We start from the raw sequence: 19,611 nt of genomic DNA, 5'->3' as shown, positions 1-19,611 counted from the left end.
GCGAGGATAAGAATTTTTCCCTCAGACTGAACTCGTCGGTTGTCAAACTTTCCAGTTGTGCTGATTGGGTTTAAAACGTGCGTGTGTAATGGAAGGAACGGAGCCCAAACCCTTCCAATGGCCGACGGAAGAAAGTTTTCTGCTCAAATTTATTTTCTACGATCAGCAAGCGCTCTTAAGTTCGAGTTTGTTGACCTACCGAGCGATTCCGCCAGTGAATAGAGCTTGTTGAGTGCAGTAGAAAACAAAAAAACGGTTACCATAACGACCCAGACGGGTTAGCAGAATCGCCTCGGTTAAACGCCCTCTAGCTCGTTTGGTGGATTATGCTTTGCCTGGCCGCGAGGTTTAATCGTGAGAGAAACCCTACGTGTGGTTGTGTCGCGTGAGCTCGTTTCAAAGCGAGGAAGTTTTGTATAAACACGAGCAGCCAAACAATACCTACATGCAGGCATGTTTAATTTAAATGTAATTTGGAACTAAATTTAATGCTCATAAGAGATCTGTCTCTTCTCACAATTTTCCTTCTAAAACCCCTACGACGAGGGAGAAAATTTCCCAATGAAAAATGGGACTAAAAACGTTCAATCCTGACCGATGCACCGGACGCACGAGTGCAGTTTTAATCCACCCCCAACTAACGCACGCTACTAACGGTGATTATGCGGCTGGAATGGTATCTTTCATTTGAGACCCCCGTAATTGGACCCCCGTAAGGCGCTGTCCCAGCGCCATTGTTGGGGGTAGGTTTGTTTTTTTTTTCTCTTCATTTCAGAAGCCACAATCTTATGCTCCTTTTGTGCGATGCACCCGACCACCAGGGGGGGCACACGTTGAACTGGTCGCGTCACATAATTGCATCATCAGCAAATGCACCCGCTGGGCCCAGATATGCGCCACTGCAACAGACAGCGCAAGGTGTCGATTTTCGAGGTCTTTATTCGTTTTACCATTCCCCTGTTTTTTCCCTCAAAATGCACCGCAGCCTTCCAAGAAACGCTGGTCGTGAATTCGGCCAAAGAACCGTTCGGAATCGGAAGCGAGAACACTTCCTTCTCCCACCGAGAATGCCAATGACCTGTGGAAAAACGCGCGCCCAACCCACCCGGTTTTTTTGTTGTTGTTGCTTTGGGTGGGAGAAATTTTCGCCCGCCAACCTTTCTCCCTCGAATCCGGAGTGAGACGGGGGCCTAGTTTTTTCCCGGAATTCCCCAGCACAGGGATCGTCGAACCGTGGGCCATAACCTGGGAACCGACGGCTTTTTTTTTTTCGTTGTGTTGCTTTAATTGTCTGTTTTGTTCTTTCCTGCCGTTCTTGTCCGGTTTAATAAACCGCATTTTGTGTGTGCGATGCAGAATTTTACCGACAACAAAGTGCCTTGCTTTTTTTTCGTTTTTATTCTCACCTAAGCGGCACCCGACAAGCCGATCGCGCGGAAAAACGGGAACGTGAGTGAGACCGATCGGTGAGGCGATCTGCAACCGAACTGCGCCGGTATGTTGTTTACACTCGACCCCCTCCAGCGGTTGAATGAAATATTCGCGAGGATCGATTTTTCCGAGTGCCCTGGGTGGGTGCCCTGATTTTGGTCGGCTTTGCATGACGCCGCTGACCAGATTGAATGCCTTGCACTTTTGCGTTTGCTTTCCCATTGTTTTGCTCCGCTGGAATCGTGGCCGCTTTCTGTGCCGTCTGTGGGTTCGAATAGACGACGTCGGGGGATGTGTTTTTTTTTTCGTCTTATTTTTGACTCAGGGAGTCGTTGTGCTTTTGCTGCTTCTCCATTCTGCATGAGGGGTTTTGTTTTGGCGTCGGCGAAACGCTGGGAACGAGGCTTGTGCTTGCGATCGAAAATCGTGCTAAAATAGATCACGCAGAGAGAGAAAGAGAGAGAGAAAATGCTCCATCAAGCAGTCAGAGCCCCATCTGCCCAAATCCTCCAGCGGTGGTGGTGAGCCCCAGTTTCAGATTCCGTTCCAATTCTATCCGACCACGGCGTGAAGCTTGAGATAGCCACGAGATAGCGACCGACTGTGCGGTCGAGTCACCCCCACGGTCCCGTAGAAAGGGAAAATGAAAAACTCATCCCCCCAAAACACCCACCCGGAACGTGTGGGAGTTGTGTGCGCGACAATGGCGACTCGCTGCTGCCGGCGTTGGATGAGTCGATGGCGTTGCATAAGCCACAACCACGGTGGATCGTTGTGGCTCGTTGGGAGCTTTTTCGTTTGTGTTGCGGGACGGTTGGGTGGGATTCAGAGCAGATAATCGGAGCATCGAGGGGGCGCATTCGCCCTTCGCTCTTCTCATCGTGGAGTCCTGCGGCCCGACGCGGGTCGCGTGGGCCAGGTTTTTGCGTAAGCACGGGCTTCGGTTGCCTAAGACCCGCTGGTGGCTAAGATGGTGCTAGGAAAATGGGCGATAAAAGTAGAATAGATTTGAATACGGCGCTCCATCAAACTGATACGTAACGGCTTGCCGTTCTGTGGCGCGTGGGTTTCGCATCGAATTGCAAATCGTGCATCGAGCTGTTTGAGTTACGTGAAGAGATTTTCTTTTGAACGCCTATGGCCTATTTTTCCATTTTTTTTTTGCCGTTCAAAACACCCAGCTGAAGGGCTTCGTATGGGATGCGTCCATTCAATAAAAAAAAAACACCTATACAAATCCGATCCCCCATCAGCAGGAAAAAGACGTCCAATCCAATTAAAAACCCGACCGGCTGCATTCTTAAGCTCGCGATTCCGTCGTGCTTTTCGCAACACGGGAAGAATCACTCGAGCCACTTTCGCTTTCAATGTGGTTCCTTTCCTGCTTCGTTGAATACCTCGCGGTTTGTTTTTTTTTTGTTTTTCGTATGCCAGCTTCAAACCCACCGATCTCGACCAGCGCATTCTCCGAAAACCCACCCGAAGCCGTTGGGGGTCCTTCTGCCTTTTCCACGCGATCGGCACCCGATCACCTGGACGATCACCAATACCAATGCGCTGCGATCGAACCGCGCGATCATATGATAGACAGGTTTTGCTTTGGTGGTTCGCTCTTCTCGCTAAATCCTCGTTTTTTTTGTGGGAAAAGCCCACCCGTTGGGGTTGGCGGGTGCCCTCAAGAAACAACCCCGGTGGTTGGAAAAGGGCGGCAATCTGTGCGGAGAAAAGGGCATCACACCAACACACACACACACGAACCGAAAGAAGCGATCGAATTGAGGTCACCACAGGAGGAGGCAGTAATGCTGGCAAGGAAACCACGTGAAAAGAGGAAGGGCTTTTGGTTCTCTCGCTCTCGTTCTCTCTCTATCACTCTCTCTATCTCCCTTTGGGTGGTGATCTTGCTGGTGGTTCTCTCCCGTACGGGGCGAAAGGTGAATGAAGCCGTCGGTGTTCGGTGTGCCATGGTGTGCAGCGCGAACCAGCGACCAAAGAGGAAGTGATTGCATCGGATTGCGATCTAGTGTACCAGGTCAGTTTCAGCGGATGCGGTGATAAACGAGTACGGGCATTGGCGTGCTTTTCGGAGGAGGGATTTACCAGATCCAAAGTGGCTTCAGAATAGCGGCTGCCATTGGATTGTATGCAGCGGTTATGTCACAGCCCTCTGGACGGGTTGTGCTGGTGAATGACGAATGATCGCATCTCGGAGCGTTAGAATCGGTTGAGCCGGTTTAGTAGACATTTTCTGGATCATTTATGGACCTTTAGTAGACCTTTTTCGAGAAGCAGTACAGAGTAGTAAAGGTATTTGAGCTTGAAACAGTTAAAAAGTAAGTGAAGATTGAACCACAAGGATTTCTTGGGGGTTGTTTTTTTTCTTCTTTCAACAAATGCATCATAAATTCCTTCAGCAATGCAAATGTGCAAACGACACAACGCCAACACACACCGGTGCACGATCGACGGTACGAAAACAAACTACACCCCTCCCATGTGGCATCCGTGACGTCCTTCCCGACCCTGTCGGGGGGTACGTCTTGCATTCGGTTACATCGCCAAACAACCCCCACCTAGCAGGAGGGTGAACAGAAGATGGTTTACAGGCCAGTTGACAGTGCATCGAGCGATCGAGGCTCCCAGCGATCAGAGGATCGCATCGAAACGTCACACACGTGAAACACGCACACGATCGCAGGCAGGGCAAAAGAAGGGAGGCCGACCGATGGAGGCGCGGAAAAACTGGTTGGAAATGAAAATAAAAGTGTTATAATGCGTACGTGATGCTGCCCGTTCGTGTGTTGGCTCGGGAAAGGGCGGGAGGGCCCTGATGAGAGGCGACAAAATGACGACAAAAAAAAAGAGCATAAACTCATAAAAACCAATTCCCGCCATGCGTGAACCACACGGGGGGACCACGGTGGTTTTGTGGGGTGAAAAGGGAAGTGAGAAACCCAGAAGACCACTAGCAGCAAACACAATCCCCATTCGGAGTGTGTGAGAGAGAGCGAGAGAGAGAGCGAGAAAGAATTATGCCCCACCCGGGGAGCGAAGCGAGAAACGAGATAGGTCGGTTCGGAACGAAAAAAAGTGGGTCAATTCATTTCCATTACATCGGCCCACTAACACCAACTGGCGCGCACGGATCACTCGAGAAGGGTAAAAGCGCATTTGGTGTTGGTGTTTTTAGCTAGTTTTACGTTGACGTTGTAACACCCCCGAGGAAAGCAGAGTGAGAGAGAGAGAAAGGGTGAGCGAAGGTTTTTGGGGTAACGATATTTACATCGCACCACTAACCAAATGCCCTCCCTTCGCGATCGATCGCGAGGATCGGGGAGGTTTGGGAGATCGTAGGGAAAACTCGTTTTCTGCCCGTTTTTGTTTGCTTCCTTTTCTTGCTCTCCTTTTTGTTGTTCGGTTGGTGCTGGCGGGAAAGTGAAAAAGGTTCTTCGACGAGCGAGAGATCGAGAGTGTGCAGTCGTGATTGCTGCATTAGAGATCGCGAAGGGCTGTGCGGTTCGTCTCCCGGGGCTAGGCAAGGTTACTGTGCAAGAACTTCCTGGTTTCGCGATCGTGCTTTTTTTGGTGGCGCGAAGAATGGGAGTTTGCATGATGGATAGCGGAGTGAATGGTGGAGACAAAAATAGCCAGAAATTGAAGCTGTTTCAAGGCGCTTCAATTTGAAAAAATTTCTTCCCAAAACGAGACATGAAAGACAAATAAATTAGATTAAAAAGAGTATTCATTTCGTTAAATTATACCCTCAAAAAGAGCCTCGTTAAACGTCTTTTTCGCTGATCCGTTAAATAAGTGTGGCATTGCCATCGCCTTTAAAATGATACACTTTTTTCGCTTCATTTCCATCGCCCCAACACGCCTTCACCGATGCAGTTTAATTAGCAGGAAACCAAACATCTGTAGACGCTGCAAACGGCTGCAAAACCCACCACCGAAAGTGCGACACACGATCGCGACCAAATACGAACCCCCAGGCCAATTCCGGTGCCCGTAAATAGTCACCGTCATTCATAAAACGCAGCTGCACCCAACCACGGATGGCCCACTGCAGTTTCACTTTCCATGATTCATCCGCTTGCTGCGGGAGCGCCCCAAACAACGTCGAGGTGACAATTAGATGCTGCGATATTGAGCGACACCCACCCCCACACACACACACGCGCGCGCGTCCAATTATGATGCATCGATGTGGCAGGAACATGCTGCTTCGGGTGCCTACGTGGCTGCGATCGGTTTGAAACGCCTTGTTTGCGGTGCAATTTCCATCGCCCATCGGCGGATGTTTTGCGGGATTCGCTCAGATCGCGTCTACACCGTGGGCTTCACCGCCCAAAACCATCTAAGCCACGCATCGGCGTGGGTGCGCGTCGGTTGCACGTCTAATCCCCTGTGGGGGGGCCGAAAGGATGATTGACGGTGTGTGCGGTCGAGGTTAGAATGCGCTCGATGCATGCAGGATGCGCCACTCCTGCCGGGGATGGGAAGATTTGTGGGCACAAAACGGAACATGTAGCGATAATAAACATGCCCACTGGGGTTGGTTTGTTTTTTTAGGTGAACGACCATTTGCAAGCAAGAGATCTAGCGAACGGTTGGAAGAGGCAAATGCTCTCCCGCTGGAGTGGCCTCGAGTTTTAACAATTAATATCCCGTGTGTGGTTGATTTATGACTGACTGGGAAGGCTTCTGCCTGGAATTTATGACCATCCGATCGTATGACTCATCGATGCCTACTGAGATGACAATCCGCCTCGTTGCTAGGTTACATCGGAAGGGCAGCTCCAGCATTCGATCTCTGAACGTGAGCACTATAAACCTGCACCCAAATGTACCCGCAAGGGTGGTTATATAATTCTTCTCCTTGAGAACTACCCTCCCAAAAACAAAACCACCCCACGTATCGTTTCGATAGTTCCTCCTGCGCTTATCAACGCTTAGCGAAGAAACGGCATCATTATCAGTGAAACTAACATTGGCCTAGTTACGGGCGCGAGCTGGACTGCCACCTTAAGCCAAAGCTCGAGCTCTCCCGGGGGCGGGGTGACTTCGGGAAAAAAAAGGGAGCGACCGTGTCAAGTGGCTTCAATTGGCCTACTTTAGGTCGGGCTGGGTGTTGGGTGAACTGCTCCCAAACGACGTGGCGTGTTTGCGCCGTCTGCGCATTGAGCATTGGGCGCAGGTTTTATGCTTCCGGTGAAGGGGTGGGAAAAGTCCCTCGGAAAAAAATGGGGTCCGGGAGTGCAGGGACGCTGTAATCTCGCCGGTGCAGCATATCGATGCCGGTGTTGATACCGATAACGAGGAACCTGGGTTTGGTCTGGTTTTTGTGGGGGTTCTCGTGGCGAGGTCTCGGTGATAGAGGAAAAACAGGGCGCGTGCGTGTAACTCTTCACCCTGCGCAAACGGTGGCGGATCGTTGTTTGCTGCGTTTGTCGTGTGTTGGAGATCAAACAGCGCCAACGTAAGGCGAAGAAACCTGGGAGGATGTTACACCATTTTTACCTGAGTGTCTATTGACTCGAATCGGGGCTTTAGTGGAGCTTGATGGCGGGAAAAGTGAAAAACGATCTAAAAAAAGAGCAACCAGCAAGAAATGTATGATAAATCGAAGATATTTTAGGGATTTTTTGGACAGATAGTAGCCTACATTGCATTTAAAAACGAGTAATGCGATTGATCTGAACATCCTCAAGATCTAAACCAATTGTAGAAGGTTTATGACAACTATCGCACAAAATGGTAGACATTTTATTGGAGAAGAAAAACCATTTTAGGATCCTCTTTTCATTTGAAGATCCATCATTAGATGTGATAAAAATCAGACTACTTTCCGGAGATGCACGTTCGCAGAAAGTCAGCCCCTGAACTTGAAAGTCCGCCCGAGGCCACGATACACACTCTGCACATTGTTGCAGCTGCAACCGGCGTGTGTTGTTAGCGTATGCAAATCGAACCCATTGACAGTGCCAACTCAAATATGGACACTAGTGGGGGGGTTGGTCCACCCCCATGCCCAGAACAAGCGACCATGGCACGGGAGCACCCATTTGCATCGCATCCAGATCACGCTTTATCAGTCACCCCTTCGGTTAGGGCTGCAAAACCTCCCCGATCGACACCTTTAATTACTGTGCAGCATCCAACCTCGATCTTGTCCATCGAAGGCGAAAAAAAAACGGACGCACGATCGCACGCTGTTGATGAGCCGTCGATCGAAGATTATGAGGAGGATGATCAGCAAGATGACCTTTACAAAATCGAGGCTAAATGGGGCTCTTTTGTTTTTTTATTTGGGAGATGAACCACAAGCCCGTTAGACCCGTGGAATGGTGTGGTCGATTGGAAAAGCGCTCGTCTGATTGATTGCACCGGGCCCCGTTGAGATGAAGCTCGTTATATAACCACGTTTTTTTTTTGGTTGAGCCCAACCTCAACAAGCCTGACAAATCAGCTCCGCATAGGGGATGTTTTAAGGGTTATTTTTGTGGATTCAAACGCGTGCTACATCCACCGATGGTGGGTTTGAAACCGCTCGCCGAGCGAGCGACCATTCGAGTGCATCCGAACCGAGCGTCAGGAAAGCGACTCGGTACAATGCATCATCCCCATATACGGTTCGGATGCATCCGCCAAACTGCACCAACCTACCCAAACCAGCTGCCAGCGGGAGGATGTCGTGGGGCCACCTACTCAGCTTCCTACGGATCGTCGGAAACGAACAGAAGTGCCAGAAGTGCGCGTCAGGCGGACTGGCCTAGTTTTAGCGGGCCCTTTAACCATCCCAGAACCCCATCCGCGAGCGATGGCTTTTTAAGTGATTCTGCTCCCGTCGTGGCTTGGGGCGTAAATCGATTTAAATTTCAATCCCGCTTCTTCGGCGACCACTGGCGTATGCCTGCCCCAAACGTTCGGTAGTTGTTGCGCAGGGGCGAAGAAAAATGGTACATTTGACAAATTTGGCCAAATATGGTACCGTCCGTTTCGGTCCTTCTCGAGGGTGGACATCCTCTCGGAACCGTTTCAAAGGTTTTGGAAACGATCCTCAAAGGAGATGCACCACCCGCAGAGTTGCGTGCGTTTGTCTGAACACGGACACACGCACACACACACTCATTCATCCGGGGGACAATTCGTGTGATGGCCACGATGGCCGCCCATTATGTAATGCAATTTCGAATGCTTTCTGTTTCGCTCTCACAACCCAATTCGAACCCCGCCGTCTCGTTCTGACACACCACACGATGCTCGACAAATCGACCAACCAAAGGGAGGTTTCTCGCGTTCGGCAAAAATACTTGTGCATGTTTAAACGACGCGTCTGGTCGTTGAAAGTCAACGCACGTCCGGCGCAGTGCGTGTCGACGGTGACGTCGGAGACTAAGGTCTTCTCAGCCACGGGAAAAAAGAGTGTCTGAATAAAACATGCCAAACGGTCAGAAAAGCGACTCCAAAACCGATCGGAAAGCATCCAGCTAACCGGGTATTGGGTTTCCTGTGACTCCCGCGAGTGATTTGCATCTGGCTGGGTAACATCCCGACCTTGGCGAGCCTCGGTAAGCCTGTGCCACCCGGGGTGAAGTGAAATCACTTTCGCTTTCGGGTTGGGCCCGCGTGCGCGTTGGGGAAAAAGATGCCGTACGCATTCGGTCGCTTCCTTGATGATTGATGACGGTGGTAGCGATGTTGTCCGAAGGCGGAAGGCGTTAACCAGCTGGTCAAAGACGAACTGGTTGAATAAAACGGCTGAAAAAGTGAGACTCACCGGGTGGAGCCCGTGCGATCCCATTTGGTTAGGTAATGGGAATTTCGCGCTCGATGGAAGGCTAAACCCTGTAAGCTACCCGATGCAGTGTCGTTAAAATGTACAAATCTTTTTTTTTGCGTGGAAAAGATGTCTACAAAACCTCGAGAAAACGAAAAAAAACGCCCAATGAAGCACCCTGAAAGCGTCTATGGTCTGTTCTATGCATCAATCACCTCCACGATCACTGATCTTCCCTAGCTGCATGGGTGATCTTTCTTCCAAAAAACAACGCATGACGAATGCATCGGCAGCGAGTCGCCCGCGTGACCTACTTTCCGCGAAAACAACAGTGGCCGCACGCACTCCAGAACCATCACGCCAACCCTCGAAAACGAAAGAAAACCAAACCAGAACCTTTCGCAGTTTAAGAGGTTAACTACGTCGATCGCCGTTCGCCGATCGTATCTTCTCGTTCGCGTTCTCTTTTCTGCGTTTTTTTTTCTCTCTCTTTTATGTGGGTCTTATCTTTGGCCCTAAAAATGCTGGGCCTCCTTGCAAGCTGGGGAGAGGGCACAATTATTCCCCACCCGTGGAGGAAAATATGGGGCCCGTACCCGAACACTTAACGCCCAGCGCGTTGGTCAAGTGCATAATTCATTTCGGAGGTTGTTCTAGCTCCCCACGCACCCAAACCCTTCGCTTCCGGTTCTTCTTTTTTTGGGGGCAGCATGGAAGAAAAGACCTACCAAAATTTATGCTCCATCCAACCCTATGCCACACTGCACTCTGCGCACAGGGCTGACACTTACAAACACGAAGACAAATCGACGGGCGCAAACATAAATTCCGCGCCCTTTTTGCGCCCCGTTTTCATCCCACCCGTGGGGGAGGGGGAGCACGTGGGGGTGGGGAGGATGCGAAGAACGTGTTCTAGTTTTCTTTTCGTTTTTTTTTGCTTTCTTCAGCGACCCCGAGAAGTCGGGCGCGTCTTCAGATACCCGCGTGTTTAGCCTGGGAGGTTTTCGAAAAAAGAAAAAAAAAAACTAAACGCACTTCCGATGCGTGCGTGTGCGTGAAGGGCTCGATCACTTTCGCTTTTCATGGTGCCGGGGGGGGAAGGAGGAGGTGGGAAAACAGTCGGAAAGACAACCAACATCTCCGGCAGCAGCAGACACAAGCCCTTTTTGTCCGCTCCTTTCGTCTCAGCTCGTGTATGGCCGCCTTTTTATTCCACGGTTTTGGGTCGGTGTCTCTCCGGTTTTTCTGTCTCACTCGTGCGCGTGCACCCGCTTGGGGGTTAGACGAGTTAGATTTTGGGAGCACCTTCTCCCTGCATTGTTTGCTTCCTCAAAGACAACGCGGACAAGCTCTCGCTCCCCAAAAACCCTGACGTGAGCCCTTCCTTATCGCGTGGGGGCATAAGATTTTTTGTTCCTTTTCTACCTTCCCCCCCAAAAAAAAACCCCACCCGGTACACACACACGCACACGTTGTTGGAGCGCTTGTTTGGGGGGGGTTTGTGTTTACACCCTTCGGCCCTTCGGAAGGGGAGCCAGCTTCGCCAGCTATCCCCACGGATCTCCGGCCCAGGCCCAGGCAGGGCTGGCAGGTTTGAAGTAGGTTCGTTTTAAATAGTTTTGACCTATTTCTGGTTCGGCTTCGGATGCGTGTTTGTTGTGCTTATGGTGCGCGCTATTTTTTCTTCGCTCCATCTGCGTCTTCTTCTTGTTCTTCTTCTTTTTCTTTTTAACAACAAATGCTCCCCCATGCATGCAGAAGAATGCAGCAGCAGCATCTCGAAGGGCGACTAGATTTCGCTCGCACCTCCACGAGGTCTTCGTCACCACGCAAGTGCGACGAGTGCGTTTAATGAAGAGAAAATTAGAGCATAGTTATGCATCTATTGGTTCTTTTTTTTTCTTCTTCTTACAATCATATGGTCGGTTCATTCCCTTTTGAGTTCCACGCTTAACCTTTGCCGCAGGGAGGTCAGTAAAATTCGGTAAAAACGCTCACAAATTGTTGGGGTTCACATGAATGGGTTGGTAGATGCAATTGGAGCTGATCGTCGAGTTTTACTATCAAAAGATCGTGCAAACTGCGATAGTTGTCATGGGTTTTACAAGTCAGTAATTTGAACTAATGCAGTAAAGCATTATCAAAAAGGCAGCAAACATTTAGTTACACTTTCTTCCATGATTAGCGAGAAAAAGTCGAAAAGTATTAATTTTAATGTAAGTGATCATTCTACTCTAATCTTTATGCAAGAACCGCTGTTTTTTTAAAGACACCCTGCAGCTTTATTTATGATGTGACGGCCGACATCGGCTGCTCGAACGCGCGACTCGTGATAAGCAGCCCTAAATATGCTTCTAAATTAAATGCTTATCATCGCTCCGCCTTATCCTATGAAAACATGCACCGAGCGCCAATCTGCCCACTCGGTGCATTCCCATCAGTGCAACATACAACTGCATTAGATCCGCACGGCGAATATTCGAATCGATCGGCCAGGTCATTGGCGAACTGCTTTACCGCTCAAGGTTACCAGCGAAAAGAACAAATCAGCCCGCTATCAGCACCGTTGGTGCAAAGGTGCAAAGGTGAGCGATTAGAATGGGCTCTGCAACGGGGCTGCATCTGGGCTCGCATGATAAAGCAACATCAAACACCCCACTAATTGGATCGCACGCGGACACGAGCCATCAACAACGTGGGCATGGGAGAGTTATCAAACTACCCGAAAAAGCAAAAACGAAAGGAAAATACACGCCCCAACCGGTGCGGCTATCATGCACCGTGAAGGTGATGAACTTTTGCATCCTAAAGCCGCTATCGTCGTGTTATGACTGAAGGGCGTCGAATCCGCGTTCAACCTGAGCCACAACCTGGAACCGGGACCCGTGCGGAGAACAACAGCAATTGCCATTACCTGGGTCATGGTTTTACTTCCATATTTCAAAGGTGTGGAATGGATGTGAAGACTCGAACCACATTGGTAAATGCTTATCGGCTTACAAATAACGCGTCGTTTCAATTAGCATGAATGAACAGCCAAAAAACAGGAGATAGCGACGATTAATCTCTCTGCCGGTGTGGAACGCCACCCCAAGGGCTGTAAACCTACGCGATCTAAAGATCGCTTGAATCGACGGAAAATTCGTTGGAAATTCTTCTCCAAAAACCCACCCACCTTGGGAAACATGTGGTGCATCCGGGGACACGATTATGAGCGACATCAATTTCCAATTCGGCGCGCATGTGGTTGCCTTTTTCCACGGGGGTAATATTTTTTCTCCAGTTTCCCACACCCGTTTCCGTTCTCGTGGAAGGAAGCGATTCGATTCGAATTCGGTTCGGGCTTGGTTTTGAGGAGGTAAACGCTGGCAGATACCTTTGACCGGCGCCAGAACAAGAGGAAACCCGCCAGCTGCCTTATGCGGTAGCATACCGTCCGGAAAAGAAACCGATAGACGATAGTGCGGATGGATACGGGACGAGCGATAAAAAGCGGCAAAATTTGTCGACGCGCCGATCGGACGACGATCACCGTGCGATGTGCATCGGCACCACCGTGGTTGGCCCCGGTACGGTCCGGCACCCGATGGGTACCCGCTAATTATAGCATTTAGGTCCCGAATCCGAGGGAGTTGAAAGAAAAATGCATCCGGCCGCATCCGGTAGTAGGTCAGTAGTGGAGAACCGTACGAGATGAGGAGCGTACGCGAAGACGAAGTTGGGGGCGATTGGAGCGTGTGGAATGCTTCATTTAAAAAAAAAAGGAGGGGGAAAAAAGCACGCTAAATGCTGCCTTAATTCGCGATCATTCGTCGATCGGACCGGCGATGGCCACGCGAACAGGTATGGCGAATTGGCGCAAAGCGTGAGCGTGAAATGGGCGCGAATTCGAGGCAACGGAAAAGGGACAAGCAAAAAAAAACACCGGTACTATCCCTGGGGGTGGCCCCCGGTGGGTTTGCTGAAGGGCTGCGGAAGGTCATTTTAAAAATAATTCCGTACACGAGATCGGAAGCCGAAGAGCAGCATCGAGTGCGTAACGATGCTGCAGCTGGTGCGTTTCGTTTCGGGCGGCAGAATCTCGTGATGGGGGTAGAAATTCAACATAAAAAATACGCCCGCTGGCTTCGTACGCCTCCCAAAAACCCCACACACAACGCGATCACGCGTATGGAGGGTGTGTTTTTTATTTATTTTCCCTGTTTGCAGTGACCACCCGGTCCATCAGCAACCGATCGGTGGCCATTGTCAAATTTCCAAAATATCACACCCAGCTCCGCGCGATGGAGAGTGAAAGTTTTTCGTGCTTTTTTTTATTCTCTTTTACACACGCATGTGTTTTGTTTTTGCGTCGCGTCGTTGTAACCCAACAAGCGAGACAAGCGAAAATGGACGAAGCAAAACCAAACAAAAACGCTGAAGTACGCGCGGAACATCGAAGCTCCAAAAGGGTCGTAGTAGGCATTTGACCAGCGTGTGTCTCGTCACAATCGTAGAGGGCCTTGCGTTTTTTTTTCGAATTTTTCGTTGTACATTTGTCCCGTTCCTTTATGCACTTCCTGCGTGATGCAGAAGCCCTGCGGCTCGATCGTCTCAAACGATCGTGTGAACAAAAACGCGATCCACCGAGCGTGGGGGGGTTTCGTTTTATGACGTGTTGTGTCCCTTTAACACCACCGTCACTGTGCGTCACTGTGTTGGCGTTTTTATGCGTTTTTGACCGGGAAGGTTTAGTTTTCTTTTTCGTTTTATTGCAGATGGTCAAGGATGGGGACGTGGTTCACACGTTTCAGCGGTTTTAGTACCGTTGGCTGATAAAATAAATACGTGTAACTAAAAGAAACGACTATATGCAACTGTTTAGCGTTTAAATGTACCCCAAGAAGCAATAAATTGAACGCAAACGAGAAATTGGTTTCACATTTGTTTCTTTCTCATTAATTTCGGAAAAAAATGACGACATATTTACTTCACTTTTACGACACGTTTTTTTTTAATTAACACCCCGTTTTGTCGATTGGATAATCCTCAAAATCTTTCCCCATTTTTATAGAGCTTGATGAAAAGCGCAAATTTAAATTTACAACCACCGATCGTTCGTTTCTTCACACCCTTGCGGCCACGTGCCTCGCAACCCCATCATCCGTAAGGGTAAGTAGCTCAAGTTCAGCCCACTTTCACCGACGTGGGGCCAGCTTACTGCCGATTACTGGCCGCGGGTACGCTTTTATAGTGGATTTCGCAACCGCACGATAGTTGCGGCCAGCCGCCGCGAACACGCTCTATCATTCAGCGATCTTGTTCTAGTTGATGTGGTGAAAATTTTCTCCTTCAGCATTTTTCTTTCGATGGCATGCCGCTCGATCCGCTCGGGGCAACAAGCTGGCAGGGCTCGTTAGGGCACGCTGAGGGAAGGTGCAGATAATTTACCGTCCACTGTCAAGCGCGGACACCAACGCTAGGACGACGTACGATCAACAACCTGTGCCAACGAGGAACGGTCATTCCAACCGGGGTGGCCGAATTAATGTTCGCCACCCCGTTCGAATAACGTGCGGCACTTTACGCTCCGCGATATCGCGATCCCCGGTGGTGCATCGTTTTCACAAAGGGGAACAAAAAAAGGCCAGAACAATAATTTTAATTTCCTTCCCGCTGGTGGTTCTAATTCGGCCGATGCAGTTTGGCACGTGGCCCAAAACCTGCACCGACCATTGTAGTTCGGTGGCATCGTGTTTCTTTCCGCTTGGCGCGATTGTTTTGGCCCGCGTCGTTGTGGCGCACTTGTGACGGCCCCTAGGTGTCGGCCCATTTGTCCGACTGGGTGCTCGACAGGTTCACCGCATCGCATCGTAGCGATAGTTTCGGTTGGGGATTAATAGAAGAAAGAAAAGACGGCACGGCAAAAGGCTCGTTAGGGAACAACGGTCGGCTATCAGTGCTCAGGGAGGGGCGTGGTATGGATGATAGGTGAAACTGAAGCGAAACGGCACCATTTTTCTTTCGCTCCTTACGCGGTTGATAAGTGAGGCGCGGACACTTGAACTTGAAATTCCTACGCGGTGAGTCGCCACGCGGAAGCGTTGGTGCAAAATCGGTGCTGAAAAAAAAAATATAATATCTAAAACCACAAACGCATACACACAAACCCCGTGGAGGATGGTAATTTTTCAGAAATGAGTTTATTACACTTATGTAGCCCGTGTTTATGTAGGTTTTTTTGTCGAACGATTACTATTCAGCTACAACTACAAAGGGGGTTTTTTGCCATCACAAGCTGAGAAGAAATTGGTGAGGAAAGGGTGGGGGGAAGGAAGAGGAAAAGGAAGTTCGGGAAGGTGTGTTAAAAATAAAGATACATAATTCTCGCTTCTACTATCGCCTACAAGGAGACCGACGTTGTGCGCAACCATTTCGCTGCTGCGCTGCTGCCATTTTTTTTTGCCCTACATTCGCGTGATTTGTTCTACTGGCAAACAACAACAACAACAACAACCAAAAACAACAACAAAAAAACCGTGGGGTGGGAAAGTTTCTTCCGGGCTCTGTCCTTCTGAATGTGATGGAAGGATAACAACGATCGAGAACGAGATGCAATCGATAATCGCGCGATTATCGTTCCGGGTGAGAGAAACTCTCTCTCTCTCACTCACTCTCGCTCTCCCTCTCTCTCTCACTCTTTCTCTGTACAATGCGTGCTGCTAACAATAGTTTTGGGCAGGGTGCCATCCGTCTTACTACCCTAGGCTGGTAACTTATGTTTCGATTCATAGGACACTCCATTTTGCTAATGTATTTTTTTTTATTTGTTTCCTCTCGCTTTGCTAACCGCCACCTCCAGTGGGGGGGGGGGAAGCCACCGCCACACTGATTCATTTTCATAATTTATCTTCGGTTTCCTTTTTGGCCTCGCGCCCTAGCCTTAGGTCACACTTGGGTCCACAGCTGGAGGTGCGCCGTACCACGTTTCCGGCTTTCACTTTCGCCCCTGCCGCGATGGGTGAGCATTTTGCAAGCTTAAATATTCATCCCCCACTCGACTCGGGAGGGTTCTAGAACGGTGAAACTGAACCGTGTCAAAAGCCGGGTTGCCTAAAGGATGAACACGGTCACCTTACATTCTAATCAGATTGCGCGCGCCCGGAACGGTGTCAGCTGGGAAGTCGGCCACCGAGTTGGGCCGAACGTGCGCCAAACGCGGTAACGATCGGTTCCGGTAGTAGGTAGTGGTACATTTTTTGGGGATGTGCTCTCTTAACTATATACATAACTGGTTGTAGTTGTCTACTGCCCTGAATGAGGAAGCTACGCGTGCGAACGGTGTCTTTTGTTAGCGTGATACAGAAGAAAGGTAAAGCGGAAAAACCAACCCATAGAAAGTGATCAGCAATAGGAAAGACGAAAACATTGAGAATGAAATGTTTAGAACGAAAGAAAACCAACACATGAAGAGAAAGACAACACAGGTGTGAAAAAATAAACAGAAAGATAACAAAGAAATATAAGAGTAAAGATGTGAAAGAAAAAACTGCATCGAAAAGCATGCAAAAGGGTGAAGTAATGAGAGAGCTTAACCTATTAAACAAGAGAAGATGTCATGTGTAGAAGGTAAAGTAGAAGTTTGCAAAAATAAAGAGAAGAGTATGGAAAGTAGGAAAAGAGAAAAGAAAGAAAAAAAGAACAAAAGAAGACAGAAAAGAAGCAAAATTAAGACAACTTTAAGATAATGTATGAAAAATGAATAGAAATTATTAGGAAGATCAGTCTTAGAGCCATAAAGTAGAACAGCGTTCATCTACCTTAGCCGGATAGTGATAGAAGAATGAAGAGAAAATAATAAACAGACAATGACAATTAAAAATTATATGAAGTTTATCTTTGATTTTCTGAATCAACAATAAAGATACAGCAAATGTTACATAGAAAGAAAAACAAGGAAGAAAGAAAAAAAACATAGCAGAGAAATAGAAAAAGGGTAATAGAAGAGGTCTCGAAGCTAAATAAAGACAACACGCTCGTGCGCGAAATGAAGAGAAAAACAGTAATAAACAGGGGGAGAAACAAAAAAAAAACGAAGAACAAATCAAGTCTTATCGGCAGCTGTCTCTCGGTTTTGATTGTCAATCTTTGTGCAATGTTCTTAAGTAAGAGTTCGCGATGTACTCGCCTTACGCCTACGCCTACGCAATGTCCCTTCCCACCGTGCATGGGGGCACCAGCTCGCCGCCGGTGGTGGTGCGCCGCCTTCCTCAGTTACAATTAGAATAATAATATTAATAACATAGAGAATACAGCTTAAACGCTATGTACAGGTATTTAAGTTCCATCGATTGCTTCACGCGCTTGTGTGTCACAGATGATTGCCAGTAAATAGTTGCCGTTTTGCCCCCAAAACGCCTCATCCTCATCCGTTTGTCCGATAAGGACATCCCACCACCACCACACCGGTTCCGCTTGCGTTCTTTGGGTGGTGCTGGGCGAAATGGGCGAGAGAGAAAAAAAAAACACCCCAGAGGCTCGGTCGCTTCGTGTCTTTGGTTCGTGCGGCAAACGAAAAGGAAAGCGAAACAAAACAAAAAAAAAACAATAATAATAATACAGCGAGCGAACGGGGCGAATATTCGCGCGTCGCAACGCTTTTCCTCGCACGCGAGCCATTTTAACCCCCCCTCCAAAACCGCCCAATCCTTCGGCGCCGTTCCAACAGCAGAACGTCCTGGTCGGGTAGCTCGCGATGCGCCGGAAAGTGAGATGAGAAATGAGACCCTCTCAGTCACCGCCATCGCAGGATCATCACATGTGATCGCCCATATTGGAGAGGTTAAGCGCGCTGCGACAGATCTGGTTGATCTCCGGGTTGCTGTGGTTCATCAGGTGCATGTACAGCTGCTTGTACAGCGTGATCTCGTTGTTTTTCTCCTCGATCTTGCGTACCAGCGCGTCTTTCTCCTTCAGCAGAGCCTTCACCTTCTCTTCGACCTCGCGCGATCGTACCTTCGCTTTTTCGCGCGATTTCCTCACTGCGATGTTGTTCCGTTCGCGCCGCCGTCGGTACTCGTCCGTACCCTTATCGACGACTTTCTGTTGCGTTTTGCGCCCAACGTGTGGCAGCATCTTGCCGTGTTTGGTGAGGTTAGCCAGGTGAGCGGCACCCGTCAGGTGTGGCAGTGTCTGGTGATGATGCGCCTGTAAAACCGTTGCCGGTGTTAGGCTCGAGAAGCTGCTTCCATTTCCGTTCGTGACGTAGCTTGGTGTTGTCCCACCACCGGGTGTCCCCGTACCACCCAGTCCATTGGGAGTTGCACCCCCATTCGTGGTAGGTCCTCCCAATCCCGGATACCCGTTGATGGTGCCCATAAACTGAGCACCAGCAGTTGCAGCACCACCAGCGGCTCCATTCGCAAGCAACTGCCGACGGTACTCGTTCGGATCGACGGGTTCTTCCTTAATGTTGGCCGAGTCAGCGGATGAACCGACGGAACTGTTCTCGTCACTGGACGTTCCACCGTAAGCCGCACCCGTGTGCACTGGCTGAGGCATGTAGGCGAGCGATCGCTGGTAGCTGTTGCCACCGTTCGCCGAGTGTTGCGAGAGTCGAGCCTGCTGCAGCTGGAGCGCTTTTGCGGCGGCCGTTTGCACCAACGGATTCGCCATCGTACCGTTCGTGCTGCCCACCGACACCATCTCGGTGAAGAGACCGAGTGCCTCCGGATCGCGGAACTGATCATCGATCAGATGCTGCAGATCGAGTGAGATCTCCTGCGACGTTAGCTCGTCCAGCTCGGACTGCGAGTACTGGATCTGCTGCAGCATCTGCTTCGAGAGAAGGTTACCGTTCGAGAGCAGCCCCGACACGCCGTTGCTTGGGTGCTGACCCAACGATTGGACCTGCTGCTGTTGGGCTTGCTGTTGCTGCTGTTGCTGCTGCTGCTGAACCTGCTGCTGGACTTGCTGCTGTTGCTGAACCTGCTGCTGGACCTGCTGAGACTGCTGGTGTTGCTGCTGCTGCTGCTGTTGCTGCTTTAGCGCGAGCGTGTTCTGATTAATCGCCGTTGGCGAGTTGTTGTTCGTCGGTGAGGCCCCATTGGCCGTGCCATTCGCACCGTTTGCACTATTGTTCGCGGCCATCGTTAGCTTCTTGATGTCACTGCGCACTTGGATTTGGGTTGTATCGTACATTTGCGGCGATTCCATATTTTGTTTTCTTATCGCAGGCAGACGGATTTACATACACATACACACAGGCACACACATGCACTCACTCACTCGCTCACTGGGATTGGAGGATCAACAAGGATCAGCAAGGATCAACGCGGACGCAGCCGTAAATTGGCGCTACACATGAACACAACACCACAGCCTCGGAAAATTCGAAGGAAAAAAACGCACCACACGCACAG

General features: G+C 49.7%; 1 protein-coding gene across 1 annotated transcript; it reads right to left on the bottom strand.

Annotated features, from left to right (window-relative positions):
- Nucleotides 1–18,004: 18,004 nt before the first annotated feature.
- On the bottom strand, nt 18,005–19,405 carry LOC128720523 (CCAAT/enhancer-binding protein). Its single transcript, XM_053814197.1, has one exon. It carries the CDS (start codon nt 19,403–19,405, stop codon nt 18,005–18,007), a length of 1,401 nt encoding a protein of 466 aa, XP_053670172.1.
- Between the last annotated feature and the right edge of the window lie 206 nt (nt 19,406–19,611).

Source organism: Anopheles nili, chromosome 2, assembly GCF_943737925.1.
Source record: "Anopheles nili chromosome 2, idAnoNiliSN_F5_01, whole genome shotgun sequence".
NCBI classification, from domain to species: Eukaryota; Metazoa; Arthropoda; class Insecta; order Diptera; family Culicidae; genus Anopheles; species Anopheles nili.
The sequence above is the reverse complement of the archived record's forward strand: the minus strand, read 5'-3'. Positions and strand labels throughout refer to the sequence as shown.

Coding starts and splice junctions, on each gene's coding strand:
- LOC128720523 (XM_053814197.1), bottom strand. CDS start 19,405: ATGGAATCGCCGCAAATGTACGATACAACCCAAATCCAAGTGCGCAGT.